The 27,816-nt window shown below is 40.5% G+C and overlaps 1 protein-coding gene across 1 annotated transcript; it reads right to left on the reverse strand.

The window, feature by feature from the left end:
• Nucleotides 1-27,190, reverse strand: EXOG (exo/endonuclease G). The gene is made up of 6 exons (XM_063303335.1): nt 26,988-27,190; nt 22,327-22,476; nt 20,706-20,845; nt 20,194-20,270; nt 18,916-19,030; nt 1-1,453 (listed from the first exon to the last, which is right to left on the reverse strand). The coding sequence occupies exons 1-6, from the start codon at nt 27,169-27,171 to the stop codon at nt 992-994; spliced, it is 1,128 nt and encodes a 375-aa protein (XP_063159405.1). The 5' UTR covers nt 27,172-27,190; the 3' UTR covers nt 1-991.
• Between the last annotated feature and the right edge of the window lie 626 nt (nt 27,191-27,816).

Below are 27,816 nucleotides of genomic sequence, written 5' to 3' on the forward strand. Positions count from 1 at the left end.
TCTTGGGAAAATCTTTATTTAAAAACTATTTAGAATCACAAAATAAGATTCTCAGTGCATCAACCCATCTGTCAAGTAAACACGTCCTCAAGTTGCAAATGGGAGAAAAATAAAAGCAGTGTTAAAGCAGGACGTTAATGGGCCAATCTAAAGATGAGGTCACTGTGATGGCAGTAAGGATGCTTAGTCTGAAGAATCAAGGAAGATTTAATTCAGGACAGTAATACCATTAATACATTATAATGACATATTATTACAAACAAAAAACAATCAGGTTTCTTTAAAAAACGGCTGGCCGAAATAAAAAAAATTGAGTTGGCTTAGTAGAACATTAAAGACATTTAGCTGACTGGATTCACACACTAAGACATTATATGGTTCACTTGGTTTTATTTTAGTACGTTGCCTGACCCGGCCATTGTGAATCCAATCACTGATGCTTTTGTAATTACATCACAGTTTAACAAACCATGACAGTATATGTGAGCCCAATATGAGATATTATTGTAATAGGTTTACATTAAGATTATATAGAGTGTGGGTGGTTTATGCTGTATACCTAGATTATAAAGAATTAGAAATGCAGGTTTAATCAAATTCCCATGAAGAAAGCAGCTGGGGGGGGAGAAAATAATAGAAAGATATTATTTAATTTCTTAAAAAACATCAAATTAATCAGTGATATAATCTTAAGGGGTAGAACAAAACACTTCTAAAGGAAACATATTGGAAAAGCAGGTAACATTGAAAAAACCCTGCTTATATTCCCAGTATTTTTTTCTAGTATTTCATGAAAGGATCCCAAATAAATTGAGTATCTGATGGTAACTTAGGAAAGCACCACTATCAACCTGCAGCACAGGTTTATGTTTCAATTTCACAAAGCAAAGGTCCAGTTATCATTGGAACTGAGCCAAAGAGAATGCTTATGAAAGCTTTCTTAACAGCTACAGCATCTCTGAAAATATAACACCAATTTTTTTTTTAAAGATCAACCAACTTTTCTTTCTCTACCTTCTGCTGTGGTTTCTACAGCTAATTCTTCCTTCTTCTTGTTATAAACCTTTAAGAGATATTCATCAGGTTCAATTCCTTTTTCACGCAACTCAGACATAATTTTCCCCAACCTTTCCAGGGTCCTTGCACTCTGCAGCTTCCGAGTTGTGATATATAAAGTAAATTCTTCCAGGCCCATTAGCTTGCAAGTTTCAACCTCACAGATATTTCTAACATCTTTGGCCTTATTCACTTCTGGGAAGAAAACAAGACCGGACATTTTCTCCAGGTCTTCAATGCCAACTTGGAATTCCTGGAGCTGATGCTCAAAGCCAATAGGGTTGTTGGGTATCACAAAGGCTCCAAGTACCAAAGGATCTTTGGGTACTTCGCTTCGTCTGGCAAGAATTACTTTGTACAGATGAGAAGGTACAGCCACATCATCTTTTCCAATTACCTATCGGCAGAAAGGAGAGATTGTATCACTCAAACTCATCTTAAACTAGGGCACAACTCCAGATCTCATTTTGATGTAACATGGAACTGCCAAACCAACAATAAACTTAGTGACCAGACTTATTGAAAACTGCTCTGATGCAGTATCAAATCATTTGTAACCCTGTCATGTAGATCTGCCAAATAAACAAAAGCTAACGGTTGACAGTATATCTACCCATAAAAAAATAAACCAGTATGGTTAAAAAGGAAACAAGTTAATTCTTCCTCTAGATTGATCAAAGACATTGCAAAAAGGTTGGAAAGGAGACGTTAATTCCCTGTGAAGGTGTATGACCCAAGTGACACACGCAGCATGGTTAAAGAGCTATTCTCTAGGATCTTTTAACCGTGTCAAGGAATTAATGGTCTCAAATATAAAGAGCAAGTGAGAAATGCAACAAAACAATGTGACACAGAACAATTCCCTTCAATACTCTAGCTAGCTAGCTAGCTTTTATCCAGGAAATTCCATTACATTCCTTTTGTTCCCCATCCAATTTGAATCTTCTTAAGCAAGCCCTTAATCACTGGTTGAGCATGATCAGTTCTTTGGGGTCTGTTCTGGATTGTCTGCCCCCTAGGGTTCCCTCCCCCTGTTGTAAACTTATGGAGTTCCCCAATCCTGCTGATGCCTCCATCAATCCTGGAGATTGAACTTGCTATTAGTATAGCCTTCTTCAACTGGTGTCCTCCATACATGATGGCCATACTGGCTGGGATACTAGGATTTGTAATTCAACCCATCCCTAGGTTAGAGAAGGATATATTATCATTTACAATTCTGTACTGTAACAGAAAGTTCTCAGGAACTACTGGTATCTAAGGAAGTCAGAGCAATTAAAGCAGTTTATTTGTGCTTTAGAGCTTAGCAAAAACATTCCATAAAGACTCTAGTGGGTTAAACAGATGAGGGTAGCTAGCTGTTGTGCAGAGAACACTGATTGCACAAGTTTCCTCCTGTACCCTATACATCTAATTTGCTATTAAACTTATCAAAATGAAGAGGCATTACATTTATTGTGATTGCAAGAATAGAAAGTATTTACCAAGGACAGATGAATTTTATTGAGACATGCTGACTGTTTTCTTAGAATATTGGTTAGTTACAGAAGATAATTTCAACATTTTCATTAACTCATACACTCATACACATAAACACTCATGTAACACAGGCAAATATATGGGAAGACAGTTATCCCAAACGTATCAACCTGTTACCTTTAACCACACAAAACAGAGACACACAGCACTACAGTATGTTTGACAATAAATTCAAGCTTCAGTAAGTAACACTGCTTTTCAAAAGTGTGCTTCCATGTTACTGGGACTCCAAATCACAAGAATAAAGAACACACTTGTGCATGAATACTGGGTTGATATGTGGAAGGATTCTTAAAGGCTTTATGCTTTTTCCTTTGGGGGTGGGGAGAACACTAGTAAAGAAAGCTTGGGTCCCACTGAAATTCTGAAAGTAACATTCGTGCCTTTCATCTTTTTAAGGTCTAAATACATTGAGCTCTGTAGAGGTATCAGCTTTTCCTGCTCTGTTCCATGTTACAAGAGAGTTTGGAGAATGTGAAATTCATCTGAAGCAAAAAAGTAGATAGCTTCTGCATGCACAGAGCTTCAGCATCTCTGTGAGGGATTGTGGGGAGGCTAGGAAAGGAATGGAATGGAAGGAAGAGTAGATATAGACATTTAGGTCCACTGGCAAGCTGTGTGAGACTCAACAATCCACAATCAACCCCTAGAACATCTGGACTGAAGGAAGGGTGACTATGGAGTGGTTGATTTTCTATTCTGAGCTCTAATGTTCCTTTGTGATTTATAACAGGAGGTAGTAGCATCTTGCACAAAGTAGAATCTTACTATTAACCTCCTGACAAACATAGCAACCAAAATCTTATTTTCACCATGTGAACTGCACTATAACGTACTTTTTATGATTATAGTGCATTCTTCAGACAAGTAATGTGCATTGTTCCACATGATTGCTCAGTTCAAGGAAGCTGAAAAAAAAATCAGCATGTTAATAAGCTATGCCTGTATTGATTTAAAAGGACTATCTTCACCCTGAACATTTTGTATATACGATGCCCTAGTGCCACCCAGTGGATGTTTTACCCAACAGTCAGAACGGTAGCATCAATCTCCTTTATTTAAACCCAACAGTTCTCTCCCTGTCATTTAGGACAGACAGCTATGCCCTTCTGTTGAGGGAGCAGAAAGCATTAGAAGATGCTAGTCTTCTTTGATTTGTGAACATCTATCTACACATAAGAAATGATAAAGGAGTCACCATTTACCGCAGCAGCAGTGAAACATTTTATTTATTATAGATATATAGCTGCCCATCTCACAGAGAATGACTCTGGCCAGCATACAACACTCAGTTAAAAAGAAAACCAATAAATATATATAAGACAATAATCATTAAAAACTATAAAAAAACTATTAAAAAGCACACAAAACAAGAGAGGATGATATGAACTGTAGTAAGGGAACCATTGCAAACATTGCATCTGTGTGTATATATTTAAACTTCCAGTGCTCTTTATGAAGAATTCATGTTGAACAAATGCCTGAATTACTGTATACCATGTAATGTACAATATAATGACTGAATTATTTGATTGATTGATTGATCATATTTATATTGCTGCCCGTCTCACAAGAAAGTGACTCTGGGCGGCGTGCAACACTCAATTAAAGAACCGATAAATACATACAAATCAATAATTAAAACTATAAACACTATTCAAAAGCACACAAAACAAGAGAGGATGATATGAACTGTAGTAAGGGAACCATCGCAAATCCTCCCCGGTCCCCTCAGGCCTGATCACATAGCCGGGTCTTGAGGGGCTTGTGAAATGTTAAGAGGGATGGGGCTAACCTCACTTCCGGGGGGAGAAGATTCCACAAGGCGGGTGCCACAGGAGAGAAGGCCCACCTCCTGGGACCTGCCAGATGTAATTCCCTGACAGGCAGAACCCACAGCAGGCCTTCTCTGCCAGACCTGATGGGACAGGCAGATGTAGTTGGGGAGAGGGGGTCCCTCAAATAACTTGGTCCCACGCCATGAATATTAGCTAGAGAACATTAGCTTCCTTCCCAGGTTAAGAGTGACTTGCTCTGGTTAAAAGCCAGCATATATTAAACAAAATATATAATGTTATAGTGCAACTGTTTGATATCTTGTATCTATTCTGAATGTCATTCCTGTAGTCAAGGCATTGTCATAGGTTCTGTCTCTCTATTTAACTAAAATTAAGCTGTATAAATCTATTCTATGTGGGTGTGGGTATACTATTATTTTGGAATTCTAATTAATCTGAACTTAGGTTGTTTGTCTTCACTTCCCCGTATTTGACATACCTCAACCTCACATTTGAACACTATTCAAAGATTTTTTTTATTGTTACCATAGCCTACTGGGAGACATAAGACCGTTTTTATTCCTATCTTCTAAACAGAGATAACCAGGAATATTAGGTTATAATAAGCCCCCATAGGGCTCCCACCAGAATTGTAAGATGAGTAATAACAGAAAAAAGGATATTGGTTGGCAGCAGATAAGGGGAGGGAAATGGAGTTTAGGATTGTGGTATCTTGAAGGACCTGCAAAGAAACAATCACATTTTCTCTTCAATATTACCTGGCATGGCTCAGCCCCCCACCTTGATATTTCATCTTTTGTTTGTACGTTGTGTTAAAAGAAAGGGCTGCATGAACTGTTCTGCTTAATTATAAGATAGTGATGCCTTCATGTGCTGTTCCCATACAAACTAAAACCGTGTATGAATCCAACTGTCTCTGCTGAGAGCCTGAGAACTTTCCAAGGCATGAAACCCTCAGGGAATAGTCCAGTCCTGAGACATGAAGACACAGAGGACATATTGTAAAGGCAGAAGGTGGGGGGAAGGAAAGAGAGAGAGAGAGAGAGAGAGAGAAATCCTAACCCTGGGCCACTAAAGTCACATCCAGAGTTCTTGGAATGAAAAGTATTTTCTACAGCTCAAAAGACGAGAACTGTGCGCCTTGGGCAGCCAACCTGGATGGTTTTAAAAGGGAGCGGAGAGGTTCGCGAGGCTCAGGCTTTAAACGGCTACTAAGATTGATGGCTACTCAGTGACACAGAAAGCTGGACTTGATGGGCCTAGGGCCAGACCCAACAGGGATCTTCTTATATTCTTTTAACGCAAGCAAAGTAGGAATGTATGGTTTATAACAGAAACTGGTCCAACAATTTGCACTGATCACAGAGATTCTGCAAACTGAAAGGTACACGAGTCATGCAACTGTAAACCTTATCAGAATTATCATTTGGTAACTGGGATGTTTTGGCAAGGCAATATAGCATTTATGTCCAAGGAACAATCTCGATAAAGACATGTGTGGCATGCTTATGTTCCATAGGTGTAATTAGAGTGCAATTTTCAGATGCCATACAATGTAAAGAAAGACTACAGCTCTGTGAGAGCACACAGGACTTGCATGCAAAATGTTCATTTCGAGGCAACTCTAAATAAGGCAAGGAAAGACTCCACTGAAATTAGCCAGAGTGGTCAATTGCAATATAGACAATTATCAACTAAGAATGAGTGCTGGAGAAAAGCTGTTGTTGTTCCCATCTTGAAAAATGGGGAAAAAGAGGACTCAGAAAATTATAGACTGGTCAGCCTGACATAAGGATCTGGGAGAGTTCTAGAAGATAATCAAGCAGTAGGTATGCAAACATTTAGAAAGGAACAAGGTGACCACTAGAAGTTAGCACAGATTTATTAAAACAGGCCAGACTAGAGAAATCTTATTGCTTTTGACAAAATGACTAGATTAGAAGATCAGAGGAATGCTGTGGATGTAGTCTATTTCAATAAGGCATTTGATAAAGTCAGCTTAGCCTCCTTTTTGATAAAATGGAACAATGTTGGATGGATGGTCCCACTACCATAGAGGTTTGCAGTTGGTTGAACAACCATACCCAACGTGTGGCCCTGAAAAGTTTCTATGTCAACATGGAGGAAGGCATCCAGTGGGGTACCTCTGTGTTCGGCCTAATGCTATTCAATGTTTTTATAAATGACTTAGGTGAGGGGATAGAAGGGATGTTCATCACAGCTGGAGGGAGTATTGCTAACACCTTAGAAGACAGGCTCAAGGTTAAAAGGATCTTGGCAGACTTTGAGTCCTAACCCAAAAAATGGAGTTTGGTGGTGAGATATGTCAGGGTCTACACTTAGGTAAGAAAAACCAGATGAACTGGCTCGACAGTAGTCCTGCAAGAAAGATCTGGGCATCCTTACAGTGCAAACCACAGATTAAGCACCAGCCAGCAGGTGCCAAACGAGCTGATGCCGGGCCTGCATCAATAGAGGTATAAATTTGGGATCTCACGAAATGATAGCTCTACCTTATGTTGTTCTTGTCAAACTGCACCTAGAATAGTGTCCACTTCTGGTCACCACAATGCAAGAAAGATAGTAAGAACTGAAAAGAGTGCAGAGAAGGGTGACAAAGATGGTGAAGGCCTTAGAAGCTAAACCCTATGAAGAATGGTTAAAGGAATTGGGTATGTTTAGCCTAAAGAAGAGAAGCTGCTAAGTTTGATGGGAGTGGTCCTGAAAGAAGAGAAGACTAAGGGGAGTTATGATAGCAGACTTCAAATATTTGAAAGGTTGTCACAGTGAAGAAAGCGTGACTTACCCTCTGTAGTTTCCGAGAGTAAAACCCGAAACAATAGGTGAAATTTTTACAGAGGAAGTCCAAACCCAAAATAAGGAGGAATTTCCTGACCTGGAGCCATGGGTGCTCCATCGCTGGAGATTTTTAAGCAAAGGCTGGACAGCTATTTGTCTGGGATGGACAAAGATTGGACTAGAACACATCCAAAGTCCCTTCCAATTCTATGATTCTAACCAGTGATGTACTTTGTTATAGTTGTTAATATATTCCAAATGGACTCAGAACAACATTACTGGGTTTCAAGCTTGTCCCATTTACTGCAATGGTATTTAGATGTCCCAGTTTTCTTTATACCATCATTATAAATTACCTTACGGCTGATGATAAATGAAGTAATTTATCATTTATCATTAATCATCTGCTCTTCAATCTCTCTCACATTTAACAATTAATGAATATGTCTTATATAATAACAAAACTTTTTAAAATGTTAAAAGCAATTTTAAAATACAATAAACAAACTTCCTTTTTATCCTAAGAAAAGGCATTTTTTTTAATGTTTTACATCTCCTTCTATTGTAGAATAATGCAGCAAAAGCAAAGGATTCTAACTGTGCTGGATGCTAGGAGATTTAGTTTCCCACTCTCTTCTAATTCTAGATAGGCATCTCATTCTAAACTAAATTATATTGGAAGGGAAGAAATAAAAAGAAGCTGAAAGTCCTAGACTCTGTGTAGTGGATTTCCTCTTGATGTCTGTTTTAGGTTGACAATATGCTGCTAAGAAGCTTGGCGGAAGTGGTCCTGAACATCGACAACATTTTTAACATTATTATTGAAAAGTCTTTTTTCCTAACATGAAAGCAAAAACAGGACTATATGAATGACCAGATAATCAGAAGATTAGTAAGTTATCAGCACAGTTAAAAATGCAGTCTCCAATCTGGAACATTCAACCAGCATTCTCACCTTTCCCACCTCTGATTTCCATAGTAAGATTTGATCCTATGCTCCGCTTGCCACAAGGCTGAATCTCTTTTTAATTCAGGCCCCCCTCTAACCATTCAAATGGCAAGTGGGATGAATCACTTCTCTCAGGGCATCCCAGGATCTGGGTTTGACCAGATACAAAAGAAACATACATCATATCTTGTTCTTAAAGCCAGCTTAATGAAATGCATTCAGAAACACAAGCCTTTCCTGGCATTAAAAAAATATCCTAGAGGGATATTTGATAGAAGGCTTTTCAGTGTACAACTAAATGTATAATTATTGCCTCTGGATTGTGTATGTTTTTCTATTACAGGTAGTCTTTGCTTAACGATGGTAATTGGGACCAGAATTTTCATCACTAAGCAATGCGGTCATAAAGCAGGAAGTCATGTGATCGCGCCACTTAGCGATGGCAGTTCCGGCAGTCCCCAGTTACTGTTGTTAAGTGGGGACCGTGTGGGTCATTAGGTGATCACAACTTCCGACTCCCTGCCGGTTTCCCTATTGACTTTGCTTGTGGGAAGCTGGTGGGGAAGGTTACAAATCAAGATCAGGTGATCGCAAGGGTGCTGCGATGGCTGGAACTTCAAGGATCAGTTGTAACTACCACTCGTTCAGCACTGTCGCAAGTTTGAATGGTCGCTGAACAAGTGGTCATTAAACGAGGACCACCTGTATCAGCACTGTCCACATTACCCTGGGCTCATTCTGAAGGAACAGTGTATAAAATAAAATCAGTAATGAGAAGAAATAGAATGTATGTAATTTGCATTTCACCACTTAAATTACCTTTTATAGGTAAATCTGCAAAACTTGACTTACCAATTAAATGCTGCAATAATACTTATTTTTAGCATCTTAAAACAATGTTACTGACAACTCTGGAAGTATCTGAGCTACAAAAAAATCCTTAAACAAGTTAATATGTTTATTTATTATGCTGTATGGCTACAAAGGGCGGGGGGGCGTTAATGGACAACACTGGCATTCTTTTTCTAGTGTAGAGAATGTACAGACTCACATTAAAAAACTTAAATTCAATATAAAAAGGCAAGATTTGTTTTTGAGAAAGAGGGAAAAGAAGACGCTCTAGTTGACCTTCAAATGGAAATGTGTTTTCACCTTTCCCCCAATGAACTACTTGAAATGTGACAATAGTGCTTCCAGCATTGTAGAATCTGTGTGCATAATACCTTATAACTCTTTTCTGGTAGGATCAGAGAATGTACTGAAGAAATTAATAGTGATCAACACCCAAAAAAGACGATGCTTGCTGGTTTGCCTACAGGAAAAGGTAGAGTATGAAATATGAATTTATCAAGATCTTATGGACTTCGTGTTCCCTAGTTGACCGAACAATGCAACAAAATTTCAGAGTCAACAAAATTTGTGGTAATCCCCTGGGCTCTGCCTCAGGGAGGACAATTACTTAAGATCTCTGCACGTCAATAGAAATAAAAGTCCATGAAGACCTGACAGCTGGAACACCTTTCCCAACTCTGCCCAGTTCTCTCTGCATCAAAGGCAATGTCAACCAAATTAAAAGAGAATCCACAAACATTCTCTTTGTAACCCAGTGACCTTTTCATTTCCAAAGTGCTTCTTGGTGTGAAGACCAAGAAAAAAAAATAAATCTACTCTACCTTATCTTTGAACAGTGTTAAAAGGGAAAGGGAAAGGTTTCCCTTGACGTAAAGTCCAGTCGTGTCCGACTCTAGGGGGCGGTGCTCATCTCCGTTTCAAAGCCGAAGAGCCGGCGTTTGTCCAAAGACACTACCTCTGTGGTCATGTGGCCAGCATGACGACATGGAACGCCGTTACCTTCCCGCCGAAGCGGTACCTATTGATCTACTCACATTTGCATGTTTTCAAACTGCTAGGTGGGCAGGAGCTGGGACGAGCAACGGGAGCTCACCCCGCCGCGCAGTTTCGAACCGCCGACCTTCCGATCGGCAGCTCAGCGGTTTAACCCGCAGCGCCACCGCGTCCCCCTTGAACAGTGTTACTCAACTATAATTGAGGCCTCACCACATCATGATAATGTCTGGAAAGATGACCAATCAAGCAAAGGAGAATCAAAAGCCAGGTATGATGGCAATAACAACTAGCTTGCTTACAAATGAACTACTGTAATCCATTTTAAAAGCCTCTGATGCTAGGGGCCATTAAAACATCTAGTTATACAGTAATGAATACCATCAATTAATTATATACTGCGCAGACATTTATTGATTTAATTTCAGTCAAAGACAATGGATTCTAATGTCAAACTGAACCACAGACATTTCTGATATAAACTGATTGAAATTAATTGATTTAGCCACAAACTTAAAATCAAAAATAAGGAAGGATATCGGGTGTTTCCAAACATTCATTTAGCTGCAATAGTTTTCTTTCTTTATTGATTTTCAAAGTATAGTTACAACACAAAATATAGAGTATAGGTAAGACAGAATACAGAACTAAAGAAAAAAGAAAAAACAATAGAAGTGCGGAATAGAAAGCAAAAAAAGAAAGTGACTTCCGACCTTCTCCAATACAGATATAAATGCATCTTATACATATATAATCTCTTACCATTAGTTAAACCTTAGTAACATTATTTCTATAAAATCAAACCATTTAATTATCAAATCCCAAAATCAAAACTTCATTTTTTTTTGGATACAAGCAAAAGGTCTAAAAGTGGTTGCCAAGTAGAAACAAATCCAGACACGGTATTTTCTCTTATCAACGCTATTAACTTGAGCCAATTCCATTAATTTAATCATCCATTCTCCCACTGTAGGGATTTGTGAATCTTTCCATCTTTGTGCATATAAAAGTTTTGCTGCTGTAATAATAGCTGCAATAGTTTTCTGATATGATTTGGAATCACAGTATCCTTATTTTAGATTATGCTTAAGGCTTCTTTTGATTCAATGTCTCCAAAGTAGTACTTCATCTGAACTGACACTTGAGGGATGACACTGACCATGAAATCTATTTCTACAGATAATGTTATTCCAAGTGATCTCACCCCTAGGGCCTGGCTCCCTTGAGCTTTCTTAAAAGGATCCTTTAGAGAAAGGAAATTAACAGCAGAGCTGTGTAGAATCCTCTTGATCACTAGTTTCCGTTTGTTCAGCTACAAATGCTGAATGATTGAAGTTGTATAATGCTGAGAATTGGGAGCTGGGAGTTTTTACTGATTTTGTCTTGTAGGAGCCTACTCAGCTTCTCTATCTGAAAAACCTGTTAGAAAGAGTTTTTACAGTGCTTTGAGTCGATATTAACTGAAAGATTCCTTCTTTACTATATTTTTCAGTCAACAGTAAGTGAAATCTTGATTCCAAGAGGCTTTGGCACCCTGCTTCACATATTGTCAGAAATTATGAAAATATGGAAAACACAGAAAACCAATTAAAACACAGCTCTTCTGAACAGGGTAATATGGGTCTTTTATAGCCCTCTATAAAACAGCAACAAATTCATTATTCAGAAGTCATTTTTCTTAAAAATTATGAGGAAATATTAACATATACTTACAGTATATCAGCTCTTATGTTCTGCATTACTGATTTTGCATCTCCTTTTCATACTTCTGTTTAAAAATACTGATGTCATTCTTTGGAAAGATGTGTATCATTCTACTGTTTTGTCCTAAGTATAGAATCAGCCCTGTGTTTTGATAATTTGTTTGTTTTCCAATAGCAGTATCATTTGAAAAAAATTATAAACATAAAATTTATTTACTAAGTACAATTATATATTCTGATTGCCAGTCAGTTATAGAGCTCTCTATTATGTTCATTGTTTTGTCTGTCAGATTTATAACCCATCTTCCATCCAGGAGTGCACAATGGCATACGTAGCACTCCCTCCTTCACAGTTTCCCCACTAACAATAGCTATATAACTGAGATTGGGCTAAGAGACAGTGTTTGGCCCAAAGTCATTCAGTCAGCTTCCATGGCCAAGGATGGATTTGAAACTGGGTCTTTTTAATAGTGACCCAGCAGTTTAATCAATACATTGCAGCTGAATCTTTCATCAACATTACCCTGACTGACTGAAAGATCCATTGTTTTTGACAAAGCAGCAGGGGAAAGGCTTGAGAGATTGAGAATAACGCCTGGGAGGACCACAGAGGGGCAGAGCCAAATTGATTATGCATTTTACAGCTGACAAAACTCTTAGGAATTGTGCTTTCTACATTTATTGAATGAAAGGGACTTGCTCCTAGAGCACTGCTGATGCATATAAATAATGACTCAGTCAACAAATTACAGGAGTAACTGTAACTGACCAACCAGTTAGTGGGAAAATGCCCAACCCTGAAGCATTTCCAATTCATTTGATCACAGTAGCCCCCGGTCACCTTTCACAGAATCATAGACTGTCAGGGTTGGTGATCACCCACTCCAACTCCACAGTGCAGGAATCCTCTGTAACAGTATTCCCAATAGGTAGCTATCCAGCCTATGTTTAAACACTTCCAGCAAGGGTGAGTCGACCACTTCATGAGTCAGTCTGCTTCAGCTGAACAATTTTTACCATTACCACCACCATTGGGACCGGGTTATCTTAGGGACCGTCTTTTCCCAGTTAGTTCTGCCCGTCCAATCCGGCCCAGCAGGATGGGCCTGCTCCGGGTCCCGTCAGGCAAGGAATGTCGGCCGGCAGGGACCAGGAAGCATGGCTTTTCTGCTGTGGCACCGCCCTCTGGAATATCCTCCTCCCTCCTGAGATTAGGATGGCCCCGACCCTGTTGGCTTTCCGGAAGGCCTTGAAGACCTGGCTTTGTGCCCGGGCTGGGGCCCCAGGTGCGGGAAGGGCCCCGTTTCATGGTTATGTTAACACCATGGCTTTTAGATCACTCGGCTGCATCTATATTTATAGGTTATATTTAATTTTTATTATTGTTCTTATTGTTTTATATCATTGCTGTTTTTATTGTTGTTAGCCGCCCAGAGTCACTAGTTTGAGATGGGCGGCAATATAAATCGAATGAATGAATGAATGAATGAATGAATGAATGAATGAATAAAAATAAATAAATTGTAAAATTCTTCAAAATGTCACAACCAAATCTTTTTCCTTGTAATATAAACACGCTGTTCTTGGACATCACTGAACGAGTCCACCAATGTTCTACATGGCAGCCCTTCAGATGCTTGAAGACAACTGTATTTTCCCAGTCGTTCCTTTTCCACACTAGACATCCTCAGTGGCTCTCACTGTATCTTCTACAGCTCTAAGCCTGGCCCAGGGTCCTTTTGGTCAACAGGTTTTCCCGGCACCATCTTCTGCACTCTTACGGACTAGCCTCTTTTTCCAAGGCCAGAACCCCCCATTTCTGTTCTCAGACCAGAAATGGTCTGCCTCATCTTCTCAACAGACAATAAGAGCCAGAATTCCCGTCCTTTTGTATCAGGACAGCTCACCTGGCAAGCTGCTTTTCTCTTTTGTACCTTCTGTGCCTCTACGATTTAAGAATAAAGCCTGGCACTTTGGATTTGAATCGTTTTCTAACCCAATGATTCCACATTTTAGGATTAGTTAATACTTTCTTGAAGCATAGTACATAAACTGGTATATATCAGATCTGGAGCAAAGGCTTTCTGAAGATACACACTCACAGATTCCTGATTGATTGGCACATGGAAGAGGGCCTTCCTCCTGCATTGCTGTCGTAACACAGACTGATCGCTCCAGAGCTATGATTAGCACACTAATTTCTAGCACTTCAGAAGTGTCAAAATGTTTCTTAATCTGAAGTCTTAAAAATGATTATTGATTGGATTTAAAATATTCTAAGTTTCTTTAAATTGCTCTATATATTATTTATTGTATTTTATATAATTATTGCTATTCCACCTCTTAGTGCTTAAATGCCACTCAGGACACATTATTTTTGTTTGCTTTACACTGCTCTGGTGACATTGATGGAAAGACATCTGAGAGAAGTCATGGCGGGGGGGTGGGGGGGCAGGGGAGGCACTTGCCCAGCTCCAGCCAGTGTATCAGTTGCAACCCTTCCTAGACCAAGATACCTGGTGACAGTACAGTAACTCTCATTTTCATCGCCCCCCAGCTAGATTACTGTAACGCACACTACACAAGGCCGCCTTTATAGACAACTTGCAGGGGCAATGTTCAAGTCAATGTACCGACTGTCAGTCTCTGCATCAAACTCATACTGCTAGTTATAAAACCATATACCAGTATTATCAGGTGTCACCTTGCCAAAATTGAATCTGCTCATCAGGTCCGAACAACTACAAGGAGCTGCTGAGAGATTCTCCCACCTTGTGAGATGTCTGTGGGCTAGATGGCGGGCCTTCCTAGTAACAGCCCCCACATTCTGGTACCCTCAATTCCCAGAGGTATGTTGGCTACTTTCCTTCTTGCATTTTGGAAGGCTTTGAAACCCTTTTATTCCATTGATCACTGTGAGCATATGTCTGTCTGTGTAACTTGTACTGTGTTTTTTATTAATGGCTGTTTTTTGTTTGTTTTTTGTTTATTTATTTATTAATCAAATTTCTCACCGCCCCTCTCCCAAAAGGGACTCTGGGCGGTTTACAGTAAAATATAAATAAGAGAAATATAAAACTATAAAATGCTATCATACATAATAAAATAAATCTAATAAGAACCCAATGGCGTTCTCTGTGATTCGCAAGCAGAGCAGCGTCCTTCTAAGAGACCAGCCATCCCCAAGAATGGCTACTCTCCCTCCCGCCCCAGGCACGATGACAGAACCGAGTCTTTAGTTGTTTCCTAAAGTCCAGGAGGGAGGGAGCCAATCTCACTTCTGGGGGAAGGATATTCCAAAGGGCGGGAGCTGTCACCAAGAGGGCCCACCTCCTGGACCCCCCCAGATGGAGTTCTCTTGCAGATGGGGTCCGTAGCACGCCCTCTCTGCACGACCGGGTGGGACGGGTTGATGTGATAGGGATGAGACGGTCCCTTAGGTAGCCTGGACCCATGCCAAGTAAGGCTTTAAAGGTGATAACCAACACCTTGAATTGGACCCAGAAGCATACCGGCAACCAATGCAGCTTGCGGAGCAAAGTGGTGACATGTGCTGATTTTGGAATAGCTGAGATCGCCCGCGGAGCTGCATTTTGCACCAGCTGTAGCTTCCAGATACTCTTCAAGGGTAGCCCCATGTAGAGCGCATTGCAGTAGTCTATATGGGAGATAACCAGGGCATGAGTGACCATTCAAAAGGCCTCTTGCTCCAGGAAGGGGCGTAACTGGCACATAACATGAAGTTGTGCAAAGGCCCTTCTGGCCACAACTGCCACCTGCTCTTCGAGCAGGAGCCGTGAGTCCAGGAGGAACCCCAAGTTACGCACCAGGTCTGACTGGGGCAGTGCAACCCCATCCAGAACTAAAGATGACAATTTCCCAGAAATCGAGGAGCCATTAATCCACAGCCACTCCGTCTTTCCCTGCTTCAGCCGCAACCTGTTGTCCCCCATCCAGGCCCCCACAGCCTCCAGGCACTCGGAAAGGGTGGTGTTTTATTCTTGCTTTGCTGTACACTGCCCAGAGTGATTAGGGTAGTCTACAAATGCTGTAGATAAATATATATTCTGTTCTCAATTTTAAAAATGATGAAAATTCAATAGAAGCCAATGACTTTTGAGAACTAGGAAAGGGAAGGAGGAAGTTATTAGTGTTGGAAAAATGACAACTCTTTTCTTCTAGACTGATACGCAGCGAAGTTTGTTCCATATCCATGATAGTTCAAAGTGAAAGTAGAACATCTGGGGCCCCCCAAAATGAATAATTCTAGGGGGTCGAAATGACACTGACAGGTTGAAATACCCACTGTTCATATTTTTAACAACAAATGAACTAATTCTACATCATTAACACTGAAAGATAATCATAGGTAAATAGGTATCATTAAATGACAAGATAGATATTAATTGATGCATGTGCTTTATTGGCTAATTCACACACCATTTAGTTGCAGGCTTATATTAAGAAAAAAAAAGCCTAATTCTTCAGTAAAAAAATGCCCTAGAGAGCTCTTAGAACGTCCTTCTGTCTTAGAATGGCTCATTCTGTTCTTTTTAAGCTGTTTGTAGAAGTGGGGAGATAAAAGAGAGGCTTGGCAGCTCAGGACATCTTCTGAGAAAGAACAGGACATCTGACTAATTGAATTGTCCAACCCAGGAAGACATTTTGGTGGCAAATCTGTCTTCATATATTTGTAGCACAGGTTTAAATTTAACACTGAGGTAAATTCCCAAATGTTGAACTATTTCCCATAAACAACAGTATGCATTCAAACCATACAGTCAATAATTAAAACTGGGGGTGAGGAGGGGGCGGGAGAGAAATTACTCTGCGATGCTTAAGGCTATATGGCTTACAGCCTAAAATGATATCATTTCTTTAAACATAAGTGTATTTAAATCACCAAATATACCTTTTTTATTTCTTAATCCATTTTGGGATTTTTGACAGACGATTTGTTTCAATTTAATAAAATATAGGAAAATCCCTTAAACAAGGTGATTTCAGTGAAGTACAAAATATGAAGAAAAGCTCAAATTGTAGCAAGTGTGATGAAGTTGTAAATGGCATTTAATCTGGGTTTGATCTGAGTGAAGCAAAGGAAGAAAAATTATTGGAAAAAAGGTTATTTAGAAGCAAAAAGCTGCTACAGGACAAAACTGACTAAACTGATGGCCTCTGGAGAACAGCATATATAAAATGAGATGCTGTCATTTTGATTTGCTCTGGAAAAAATGGAACACTGTGTTTTGCCTCTTTGGTGACACAGAATAGATTCTTCCTGTGGGCATTCTTTTACATTTCCACACATATAGTACATTTATATTCTACTAGTGTATTCTCAAATTCCAAGTGTGGTCATCAATCTACATTTGCAGCAAATGCCTTCAAAAAAACTGCTGACAGTTGGTTTGGGATATACCAGTTCAGCTGATGGTATGTATGTATGTGTGTGTGTATGTATGTATGTATTCATTCATTCATTCATTCTATCCTGCCTTTATTTTTTTTATAAATAACTCAAGGCAGGGAACATACCTAATACTCCTTCCTCCTCCTATTTTCCCCACAACAGCAACCCTGTGAGGTGAGTTGGGCTGAGAGAGAGTGACAGGCCCAAGGTCACCCAGCTGGCTTTCATGCCAAAGGCGGGACTAGAACTCTCCTACCACGCCTGATTGGCTCTTGGGCTGAGAGGGAGGGACTGGCCCAAGGGCACCCAGCCGGCTTTCGTGCCCAAGGCGGGACTAGAACTCTCCTACCACGCCTGATTGGCTCTTGGGCTGAGAGGGAGGGACTGGCCCCAGGTCACCCAGCTGGCTTTCATGCCAAAGGCGGGACTAGAACTCTCCTACCACGCCTGATTGGCTCTTGGGCTGAGAGGGAGGGACTGGCCCAAGGGCACCCAGCCGGCTTTCGTGCCCAAGGCGGGACCAGAACTCTCAGTCTCCTGTTTTCTAGCCTAGTGCCTTAACCACTAGACCAAACTGGCTCTCAGGATACAACTATATCAGAACATTTGGAGTTTCAGGATAATTTCCTTCCTAATGAAGAATTAACATTGTCTGAGCAGGAACAAAGAATACAGGTAGTCCTTGTTTAGCAACTGCCTCAGACAGCGACCATTTGCAGTTATAATGGTGATGAAAAAGTAACTTTGTGACAAATGCCCATATTTACAACCTTCGCAGCATCTCTCTCAGTCACGTGTTTGCTATTACAGTCAGTTAGTACCTGCGCTGTGTAAAATCATAAGCACAGTCGCAATCACATGATTTTTCACTTAGTGATCACTTCGCTTAATGACCAAGTTGCCGGTTCCAATTGCGGTTGCTACAGAAGGACTACCTATGCCATGATAGTTCTTTAGTGGCTTTCCCCTTCTCCCTCAGAGTTAAACATCTTTCATAGGGGATGAGCTTGTTTCTGGCTCACATGCCCAGCGATCATGAAATCAGTGAAATCAGGAGTGGGGCCAGAGAGGGGAACAACAAACCTTGGATTTTGCCAGTGTGCATACTTTTCAACCTTTCTGTGACTACCATAAAGGAAACTTAACTTGCCCTAGACATTTAATGCATGCTTTATCCTTCATTTCTAGAATTTCTACACAAGATCTCCCAATATTAGGTATCACACAACTTTTAATTTTCTGGATATAGAATTTTAGTTTCTTAAGCACACTGTTCTCTGCCTTTTGTACAGAAGGCATGCCCAGCTGTTCTCTGTTTGCCACTGATGAGCTGTCACTGCTTCTTCCACAAAAAAACAGGAAATAATGTTAGCCAAAAGGTAGGAAAGTCTTATGGCCACTGGGCACATTTGAAACTTTGAGAATCTATTGTGGATCCTCTCCTGGGGTGGGGGGCAAAGTCTTGTCTATTCACAAAATGGCTGCGTGGGCTTACATAGGGCCCAGAAGCATTCTGAGGGGGGAAAAAATGATTAAAATTAAGTGAGATTGGATGGGGACTTGGTGGGTATTAGTCACTGCCACCTACCCCTTGTTCAGCAACTTGAGCCTCCGGTCGATTTCTTGCATGCATTCCCTTATTTGCATACTACAGTTAAAGACAACACATTCTTCAACTGCCCAGGCACTTCTATTCCTGCAAACATGTTTTCCTCATCCATGTGGGAGCTCACAATTGCATTCATTACAAGCCCACGCAAAGGAAGTGCCAATAAAATCAGAAGGCAAGGTTCACAGGGTGCAAATCCTAACCTGATAGACAACTTTCTTCTTCCCATCTTCATCCAACTGAGGTAACGTCAAGGGTCCTGAAACAATCCAGACATCTTCAAATCTTTCAGTCAGGTCCCGGCAATACATCTCCACTCTGTAAATATGTCAGACAAACTAGGTAAACTGACAGGCTGGTTCCTCATTCTTTAATAAAGTACCTCTGCTCACCCTCTACAGCAAAAAGCTATTATTTCTGTTAGGCTGGTTGCACTAACTAGGTTTGGCTGCACAGAACAGACAATGTACTTCAAAAGATCGTAACTCTTTTTACTTCTGGTTTTCTAGTCTATCTTATCTCCAGGTGAATTATACATTGTGAGAAGCAAAAGAAAATGATTCCTAACCATTTTAAACATTACTAGAAACTTAATTTTAAAACTACAACTCCCCCACCAGGGAAGAGAAAAAAAGTTGGGACTCAGATACAAAAACTTCAAATCAAATTTCTGCCTTATGAATAGCATTCCTGAAGTATTTTTCTCAGCATCATCATTTTCCAGTGTACAACTATCTTGAAAAAATAAACCACACAGGATAATTTATTCAAACTTGTATCCATTGATTTACATTAGTTCCTTTCCTTGGGGAAGTTATTAGTGGTGATATTTTAGTGACATTCAGCTCTGCCATTGAGGAAGCCATCACCTTAGTTGCATTGGATTTGCATTCAGCTGATAGGGAGAAAACAGTGCTTGGTTTGCATCTTGCCGAGTGAGTAGAAATAACAGTATCTGTTTACAGCAAGTAGTAAACAGAGGACTGACCGTTCATGGACTTGCCTGCATCAGTAGCTACCAAATTAACAGAAATTATTATCATGCTGTTTCCCTTGCTTGAAGCAAACTAATTCTATTTCTGCAGCAGTGTGTGTCTAATTAATCGAATTTCATTCCATTTCATTAGATTTGTGTGTGCCTTAAATTGTTATGCACCGTGAGTATTCAAGAAGGGAGATATTACATATTCTCTCCATACACACATACACTTCTGGTCTAAGGCTTAATCTGTCTGCCATTTGCCCTGGGCAACATTCCTCTCACTGGATAAAGAAGTTGCAGAGGCTTTTGGGCCAGATCATCAGAATACAAATAGTATGTCACACTTTTTTTCTCTGACAGCACTTTTCCTCTGATTTCTCTCCTGATTTGAGGTGTTTTACTTGTTTTGGTTATTCTTCTTTCCAATTCTGGCTGAAGTGTGATAATGAAATTTAAGCAGAACTCACCCTGAACTTATACACTTCTTAAATACACCCACCTATTCCAGAAACCAGCATTATTCTCATAGTTCTGAGGTACAATGTTGGATAGATAAAATGTTTCTGCCATGGCTTCCTATTTAAAAAAAAAAGAATTAAAATTGAGTTTCTGATGGATGCCTACACTAGCTAAAAAGTCAGAATTAAGCAGAATAAAGTAGTCAGACATTAAAGCATAGCTTGGGTTCGGTCGAATATTTGGAGACTGATCTGTAATTCTTATATCAGTCAGTATTACAGTGCAAGGCTAGATCCTTCAAATTCAGTCAGCTTTTTAATCAACTTGCTTCTCTTCTCTAAAAATCTAGGTACAAAACTGCAGAGATTCCATAAGGTTCACAGAGTTCTTTGGCTGTTCTGTAATGGATTTAGGAATTATGGATTCTATTGGCAGCCATATTTTTACATGCAATCTTCTTCATCTGAAAATGGTGTAGTCTGAATTATTTTTAACCTTCCATCCCTTCCCCTTCAAAGAAACAAGGAATCAAACTATATGCAGCAATCCTACTGGTGAATATTTGTTGTCCCCTGCTGGTGCCATATGACCTCGTGACCAGCCACTGCCGATGTAATCTTCATTCATGGCACTGAACGTTGAAGGGATGTTAGGATCTGGTTTAAATTTACAATGTTTTCTGTCTGCACTGCCTATAGAACAAGATATCAAATGATTCAGTTAAATTTCCGTTTCAAAAAAGTTCTGTACTGAAAGCAACTTACACAATTGCAAAATTTTTAAAAAGATACCTAGAGCGTATTTTAAGAGGTTGCAAATTCAGTGAAGCATTGGTAAGGCCCACTGGCCTCATTACTACTCTGAGCAGGAAATGTGCCTCCAACATTTCCATACAACTTTTTGTTGCAGAGAAGATTGGAAATGATGATAAATTATCTTGCAGAATGCTCTGCCATTGATATTACTCACTGAGAAACCAGATAAGAATCTGATGAAGTCTAAAGCTCTGTAGAAGAGAGACTTCAAGATAAGAGGTAAACTCAGTAACTGAACTCAAGCATCTCCAAATGAATATTCATCAGATTCTTATCTGGTTTCTCAGTGAGTATTAATTAACAGTCTATGCAGATATTCCATCAGATAGAGGTCCTCTAACGGTGTGACTTCCTTAAACAATAAATGAATTTATATGATTCCCTCCATGAACAATATTAGGACAATTCTAATAATAATAATAATAATGAGGAGGAGGAGGAGGAGGAGGAGGAGGAGATGAAAATCTGGGTGACCTAAGACTTGGGCTTTTTTGTGGCAATTCAGATGGCTTTCAGTAGGACTGCAAAATTTTGGAGGTTTGCCCACACAAAGCAGGATCAAGTCATTAAAAATGACTTCAATCATAAAAATGGGAGCCAACGTTCACTTCCTTGGAATCCAACCCTATTAGTCACTTCATTGTGCTCTTAAAGCCTTTTCCTAACCCAATATTCTGGAGCTGTCCTGGAAGTCAGTTCTTATCAGCCACAGCCAGCAGGATCATGCTGAGAACAATGGTAGCTGTAGTCCAACCCAATTGGAAAGCAGGACCCAAGTGTCACTCACAGTGGAAGGGGAAGTTGACTCCATCAATCCCGGTACAAAATGATTGGAATATTTTTTGATCTCTAGCTGCTGACTTTAAACTCCACCCCCGCCACCAGCACTCCAGAAGGACACCAACCCCCTGTCAGCTGCCTGGGGATGATGAGATCAGAATTCACCACACCTGTATGCAAGCCGATTGGAAGGAAACTGCTATTGAAGTTGTGCTTCTGGTGAAGCAAACCAGTTTCCGATGGCATGCCAGTTAGAAGCAGCACACCTGGCTCCCCTGTACCCTACTGTGTGCAAATGCCTCCAAGGGGCAAGCAAGAAGGTGAATGGGCTTGAGAGTTCAAGCATGCATATCCGAAGCCTGTGTAAATGGAGACCCAAATTCATCTGAGAAAATAATCCCATGCATCTCTCTATGAAAGTAAGCTTCACTGTACTGAGCCTTACTTTCAGATGAACAAAGTTAAGAAGGAAACAACTCTTCTGTTGCAGCTCTATGATCCATACATGGCACATGAAGCACCTCTTTTCTTATAAGGAAATTAATTTCAGCAACTAGGCAAAAGAAAGGTTTACATACCTGAAGTCTTGCATTTGGAAATATGTTCAATCACCCATCTAGGTACTCGTTTTGCCTGATCGTAAGAGAGAGCGTGATTGGTATAATATCTGATCTGAGTTCCAGCTGCAGGAAATCCGTATTTTTCCAATATAGATGGTGATTCAGGTTCTAAGAGAGAAAGAAAAAGAACTTAATCAAAAGAAAGGCACAGAGAAAACACACCATATCCTAAATACCATAACCACATTTTTACAAATCAGCAAAATAATTATACAGTATCATGTAATCCTTCAAATTTCTATTTTTATTGTATGAAAAAAGAAGGGAAAAAAGCCCACAAAATATGCATTACTTAAAATATTAGTCCGATGCATATATTCATATTATATTATACAATTAATTTATGGACATTTAAGTCAATGAATGAGAAATTAGACCATATGAACAGGCAGTTGAAAAGATTAAAAAGACATCCCATGATAAAACGCTAGGAAGATATTTACATGGTACCAGTTGTATCCTATCTTTTCCTTCAAGGAATGGAAGGTAGCCTACAAAACGTCCTCTATGTTTTATCCTCACAAAAGTCCTTTACAGTAAGGTAGGCTAAGAGCAACCAACTAGTTTAAAGTGACTCAGTAACTACCTATGTCCTTTTCTAGCAGACTAGATGGCACTTTGGTTTAATGTAGTAAGACAGGCTTCACAGCAGGGGGAGCTCTAGCTGTGGAAAGTTAACCTCAAGAGAAGTTGAAACAAAGATAGCCAATTCTTTTATACATAATAACATAAAATACTCATACACTTTTCCATATTTTGAAAGAGCAAAATAGATAATTCACCACATTAAGTAAAAACTTTCACCCACAACTCTGGTTTCAATTTTATCATTCTTACAGTAACAGTAGGGGACGCGATAGCGCTGCGGGTTAAACCGCTCAGCTGCTGAGCTTGCCTATCAGAAGGTCGGCAGTTTGAATCCGCGCGGCAGGGTGAGCTCCCGTTGCTCGTCCCAGCTCCTGCCAACCTAGCAGTTCGAAAACATGCAAATGTGAGTAGATTAATAGGTACCGCTTTGGCGGGCAGGTAACGGCGTTTCATTTAGTCATGCTGGCCACATGACCACAGAGGAAGTGTCTATGGACAAACGCCGGCTCTTCGGCTTTGAAACGGAGATGAGCACCACCCCATAGAGTCAGACACGACTGGACTTAATGTCAAGGGAAACCTTTACCTTTACAATAACGGTAATACAAATATGTCTAAGCCTCATAAATGGTCAAAATATACAGTCACCAATAATTATACTGTATACTGCATTGACAGAGGCAGAGAAAACTACTTTTTCAATAGTGTTGATTGATTTTCATTGTATGAAGTAAGAAAGGAAGTGAAAGGTTTTTAAAAAAAAAATCCATTTATATGTAACAATTTATCAACAAAGCATAGGCTACTTTGATTTTTGTGCTATGGTAAAACAATCCTATATTTGTTTTGTAAAAATGCATTATTTTCCCACAAATACAGTTAAATAAGTATTAAAGGCAATATATTTTAATACCAGTTGTAATGAACAAAGAAAATACATTGAAAAGAAACACGTATGTCACTCCATTGTGTGGTCATCTTAGTACACGCTATAAAATGTAATTAACATTATAAGTTATATTAGTGCAGGTAGTCATTGCTTACTGACAACTTGTTCAGCGACCGTTCAAACTTACGATGGCTTTGAAAAACGAGACTTACAACCACTCCTCAAAGTTGCAGCCATCGCAGTGTCCCCGTTGCGATTTGGGTGCTTGGCAACTGGTGCCTATTTACAATTATCACAGTGTCCCGCGGTCATGTAATTGCCATTTGCAACCTTCACAGCCAGCTTCTGACAAGCAAAGTCAATAGGGAAACCAGCAGGAAGTCGCAAGTCATGGTCACGTGACATGGCACTTAATGACCACAGCCGAAACTGATGTCGTAAGTAGATGCAGTCACATGACATTGCGCTTAACCAAAGTCTGAGAGCAATAAATGTTAGTAACAGATGCCATTAAATTCCCACACAAAAGGAACAGTGTTTAACCCAGTGTTTGAGCACCAGAAAAACTAGTGCTAATACCATAAAACAGGATGTACTGTTTACCTATTACAAATTTATCAGAAATCAGAATACCATATGGTTCCAATAACTTTTTATTTCTTTTTTAATGTTTCTTTAAATTATCACTTCACAAGAAAATGGCATTCTCCACTCTTATACAATTATCATGTATTGCTTCTGTTCACACAATATATTTAACCAGATCAGTTACCGAAGTAATAGCAACACTCATACTAAGCTTTGCTATTTTAACCTTGGGTTATTTTTTGCAGTTTAGTGTGTTGAGGTTTAATGGTTTAATTGAATAGCCAGTTGAATATGTTATGTGAAGATGTGCAAAAGACAGATTTTCAGATAATACACATTTTATATATATGGATGAATGAAGCATGGTAAACTGGTGGAAATAAAAAGTCATGAAAAAGAACTGTAAAAATTGGCACAAAACTGAAATGCATGAAACATTATTTCAAATTAACTGCAATTAATCACGTACCTTTTTCTAATAAATCATTTCTTTTATACAAATGATTTAATTATAATTATATAAACTATCATTAATCCTAATAAAACAATTATGCAATATTACATAATACAATGTGTTCATATAAGATTTGTTAAAATCATAGCAGCAAAGATAATGGAACTTATTTTAAAATTATTATATAAAGTTTTTGAGTCTAATTTTAAGCCTCTATCAAAACAAGATCTTTTTCCCAAATGCTAAATGGTAGTGAAATCTGGGGATGAAATACCTGTTTATCTAGGCTCTGGAAATTATACAGAAACTATTTTTTAGACAACTTCTTGGCTTCTACTAGCTATCCTAGAGCTTGGCCACCTTCAGTGAAGGCTCAGTTTCATAACCTTGATTAATTACAATAAATGCATTTTATTGAAGAATCAAATATTCCCAGTGAACCAATATTTTGAAGTGCTGACACATTAGAAGACATGAAAATTGTCACTCCATGATGTATTCAAGCTATATTCCCTCCCAGTCATAGATATATCTTTGCAAATCTTTCTGGGGAACCAAGAACCAAATTCTGACATGCTCCCTGGCACAGTAGGCTAAAAACAAAGTGCCAGAGACCTGAGATATGAGTTTATACCAATTGCACTAGGTTTAGACAGCCCTAGGATTCCAGATTATGTCAAGAGAAGTGACTGATGGGAGGTCACATCAAATCACATTGACGTGAAGATTGTGTATATATCGTGAACTCCAAATTAAGATGTGCCGATTTACTTCATCACTGTTCCTCCAAGCACAGTGCAAACAGATCAAACTCTACCTTGCTTTCTGGCTGGGCACTGCATTAGGCAAAGTAATAATAGTTTATTAAAAAATAAGTGCAAAAGCTGGCTTGCAGCTAAACCTCAAAAAAACCAAGATTATGGCAACCAGCCTGATGGATAACTGGCAAATAGAGGGAGAAAATGTAGAAGCAGTGAAAGACTTTGTATTCCTAGGTGCAAAGATTACTGCAGATGCTGACTGCAGTCAGGAAATCAGAAGACGCTTAATCCTTGGAAGAAGAGCAATGACAAATCTCGATAAAATAGTTAAGAGCAGAGACATCACACTGACAACAAAGGCCCGCATAGTTAAAGCAATGGTGTTCCCTGTAGTAACATATGGCTGCGAGAGCTGGACCATAAGGAAGGCTGAGCGAAGGAAGATCGATGCTTTTGAACTGTGGTGTTGGAGGAAAATTCTGAGAGTGCCTTGGACTGCAAGAAGATCCAACCAGTCCATCCTCCAGGAAATAAAGCCAGACTGCTCACTTGAGGGAATGATATTAAAGGCAAAACTGAAATACTTTGGCCACATCATGAGAAGACAGGACACCCTGGAGAAGATGCTGATGCTAGGGAGAGTGGAAGGCAAAAGGAAGAGGGGCCGACCAAGGGCAAGGTGGATGGATGATATTCTAGAGGTGACGGACTCGTCCCTGGGGAAGCTGGGGGTGTTGACGACCGACAGGAAGCTCTGGCGTGGGCTGGTCCGTGAAGTCACGAAGAATCGGAAGCGACTGAACGAATAAACAACAAAAAAACAAGTTGCTTTTTCTGCGTGGGAACTGCTGCACTCAGAGCGATAAAAGTGCTTATTTTGAGCATACAGGCAGTCCTCGTTTAGCAACCATTCGTAGTTACAACAGCAATGAAAAAGTAACTTTGTGACCAATTCTCACATTTACAACCTTCACAGGTCTGTAAAGCAAAGCTGAAGTAAGATTATAAGCATGGTCGCAGTTTCACTTAGCAACCATTTCACTTAATAAGTGAGTAGCCAGTCCCAATTGCGGTTGCTCAACGAGATGTATTGATGTAAGTGGCTGGGACAGTGACTGTCACCATGCTAACACAAACGGAAAGCAAGAGATGGTGGAAAGCCTCGAGCTTTCAGCTCCTTCGCGCCATTTCGCCTTCTCTGACAGGACGTTCCTCTTCTCTGCGCCTGCGCACTCCCCCCCCCCCCCCCCGGCCTCCCTTCATCGACGCCTGTTCCCTCGCGCCATTACACCTTCCCGGGCGGATCGGCCTCTCCGCGCCTGCGCACTCGCCTCCTTACCTCCGCTCAGCGGTGGCGGCGGAGGTTCTTCTTGCTGGGGCGCGGACGGGCGCGGCGGCTGGGCGGGCTTTCCGAGGAATTTGGTGAGGAACAGCCCCGAGACTGTGGCGCCCGCGGCCGCTCCGCAAAGGAAGCCGCCGAGGAAGCGGCTCCGACCGAGGCGGGCGCCTAGCGCCTCCGCCATCAAGCCCGGCGCCGCGGCCGAAAAGGAGGGGCGGCGGGCGAGGAGCGAGGCTTTCCTCCGCCTCCTGCCCGGGCCGCGCAGCCTCCCTGCCGCCTCGCTCTGCTTGCGAGGGGAAAAAGCGCGCGAAAGTCGCTCTTCCCTCAGCCAGCCGGTCTTGTGTTTATGGGATGAGCTGGCTTTCCACGCCCATCATCCCCATCCTGGATAGGCACAGTCTCAAGAAACTAGACGTCGGTTCGCTAAAATGTGTGTGCAGCGCAGCCTCATCGCTCTCAGGGTGAGAAATACAGCCACAGAGCAGACAGGGCGATCTCTTGGATAGGAGACCACTGGGAAATCCCAGGCTGTAGGCTAGACTGTGGACTTGAGCTAACCCGGGCAGAGGCAACGCCAAACCACTTCTGTATTGTCGTCAAGAAAAAGACATGGCTGCATCCATGAGATCATCCAGAACTGAGCTGGGCTTGAGGGAGCTTTCAGTATCAGCAGATAGAGCACCTCATTCAACCCAGATGGGCTCTGAAGCTAAGCAGTTTCGGAGCTGGCCACAGGCCAGAAGGGAAAATCCTGGAAAAAGACAGTGACAAGCCACGTCTGTGTTGCTTGCAAGAAAAGTCACCAGCAGTCAAGCTCAAACTGAGGGTG

This window comes from Candoia aspera, chromosome 4 (genome assembly GCF_035149785.1).
Source record: "Candoia aspera isolate rCanAsp1 chromosome 4, rCanAsp1.hap2, whole genome shotgun sequence".
NCBI lineage: Eukaryota > Metazoa > Chordata > Lepidosauria > Squamata > Boidae > Candoia > Candoia aspera.

Coding starts and splice junctions, on each gene's coding strand:
- EXOG (XM_063303335.1), bottom strand. CDS start 27,171: ATGGCGGAGGCGCTAGGCGCCCGCCTCGGTCGGAGCCGCTTCCTCGGC. Junction 20,846..22,326: donor TTCCAAATGCAAGACTTCAG/GTATGTAAACCT, acceptor CTTGTTCTATAG/GCAGTGCAGACAGAAAACAT. Junction 20,271..20,705: donor GGGACAACAAATATTCACCA/GTAGGATTGCTG, acceptor TTTTTTAAATAG/GAAGCCATGGCAGAAACATT.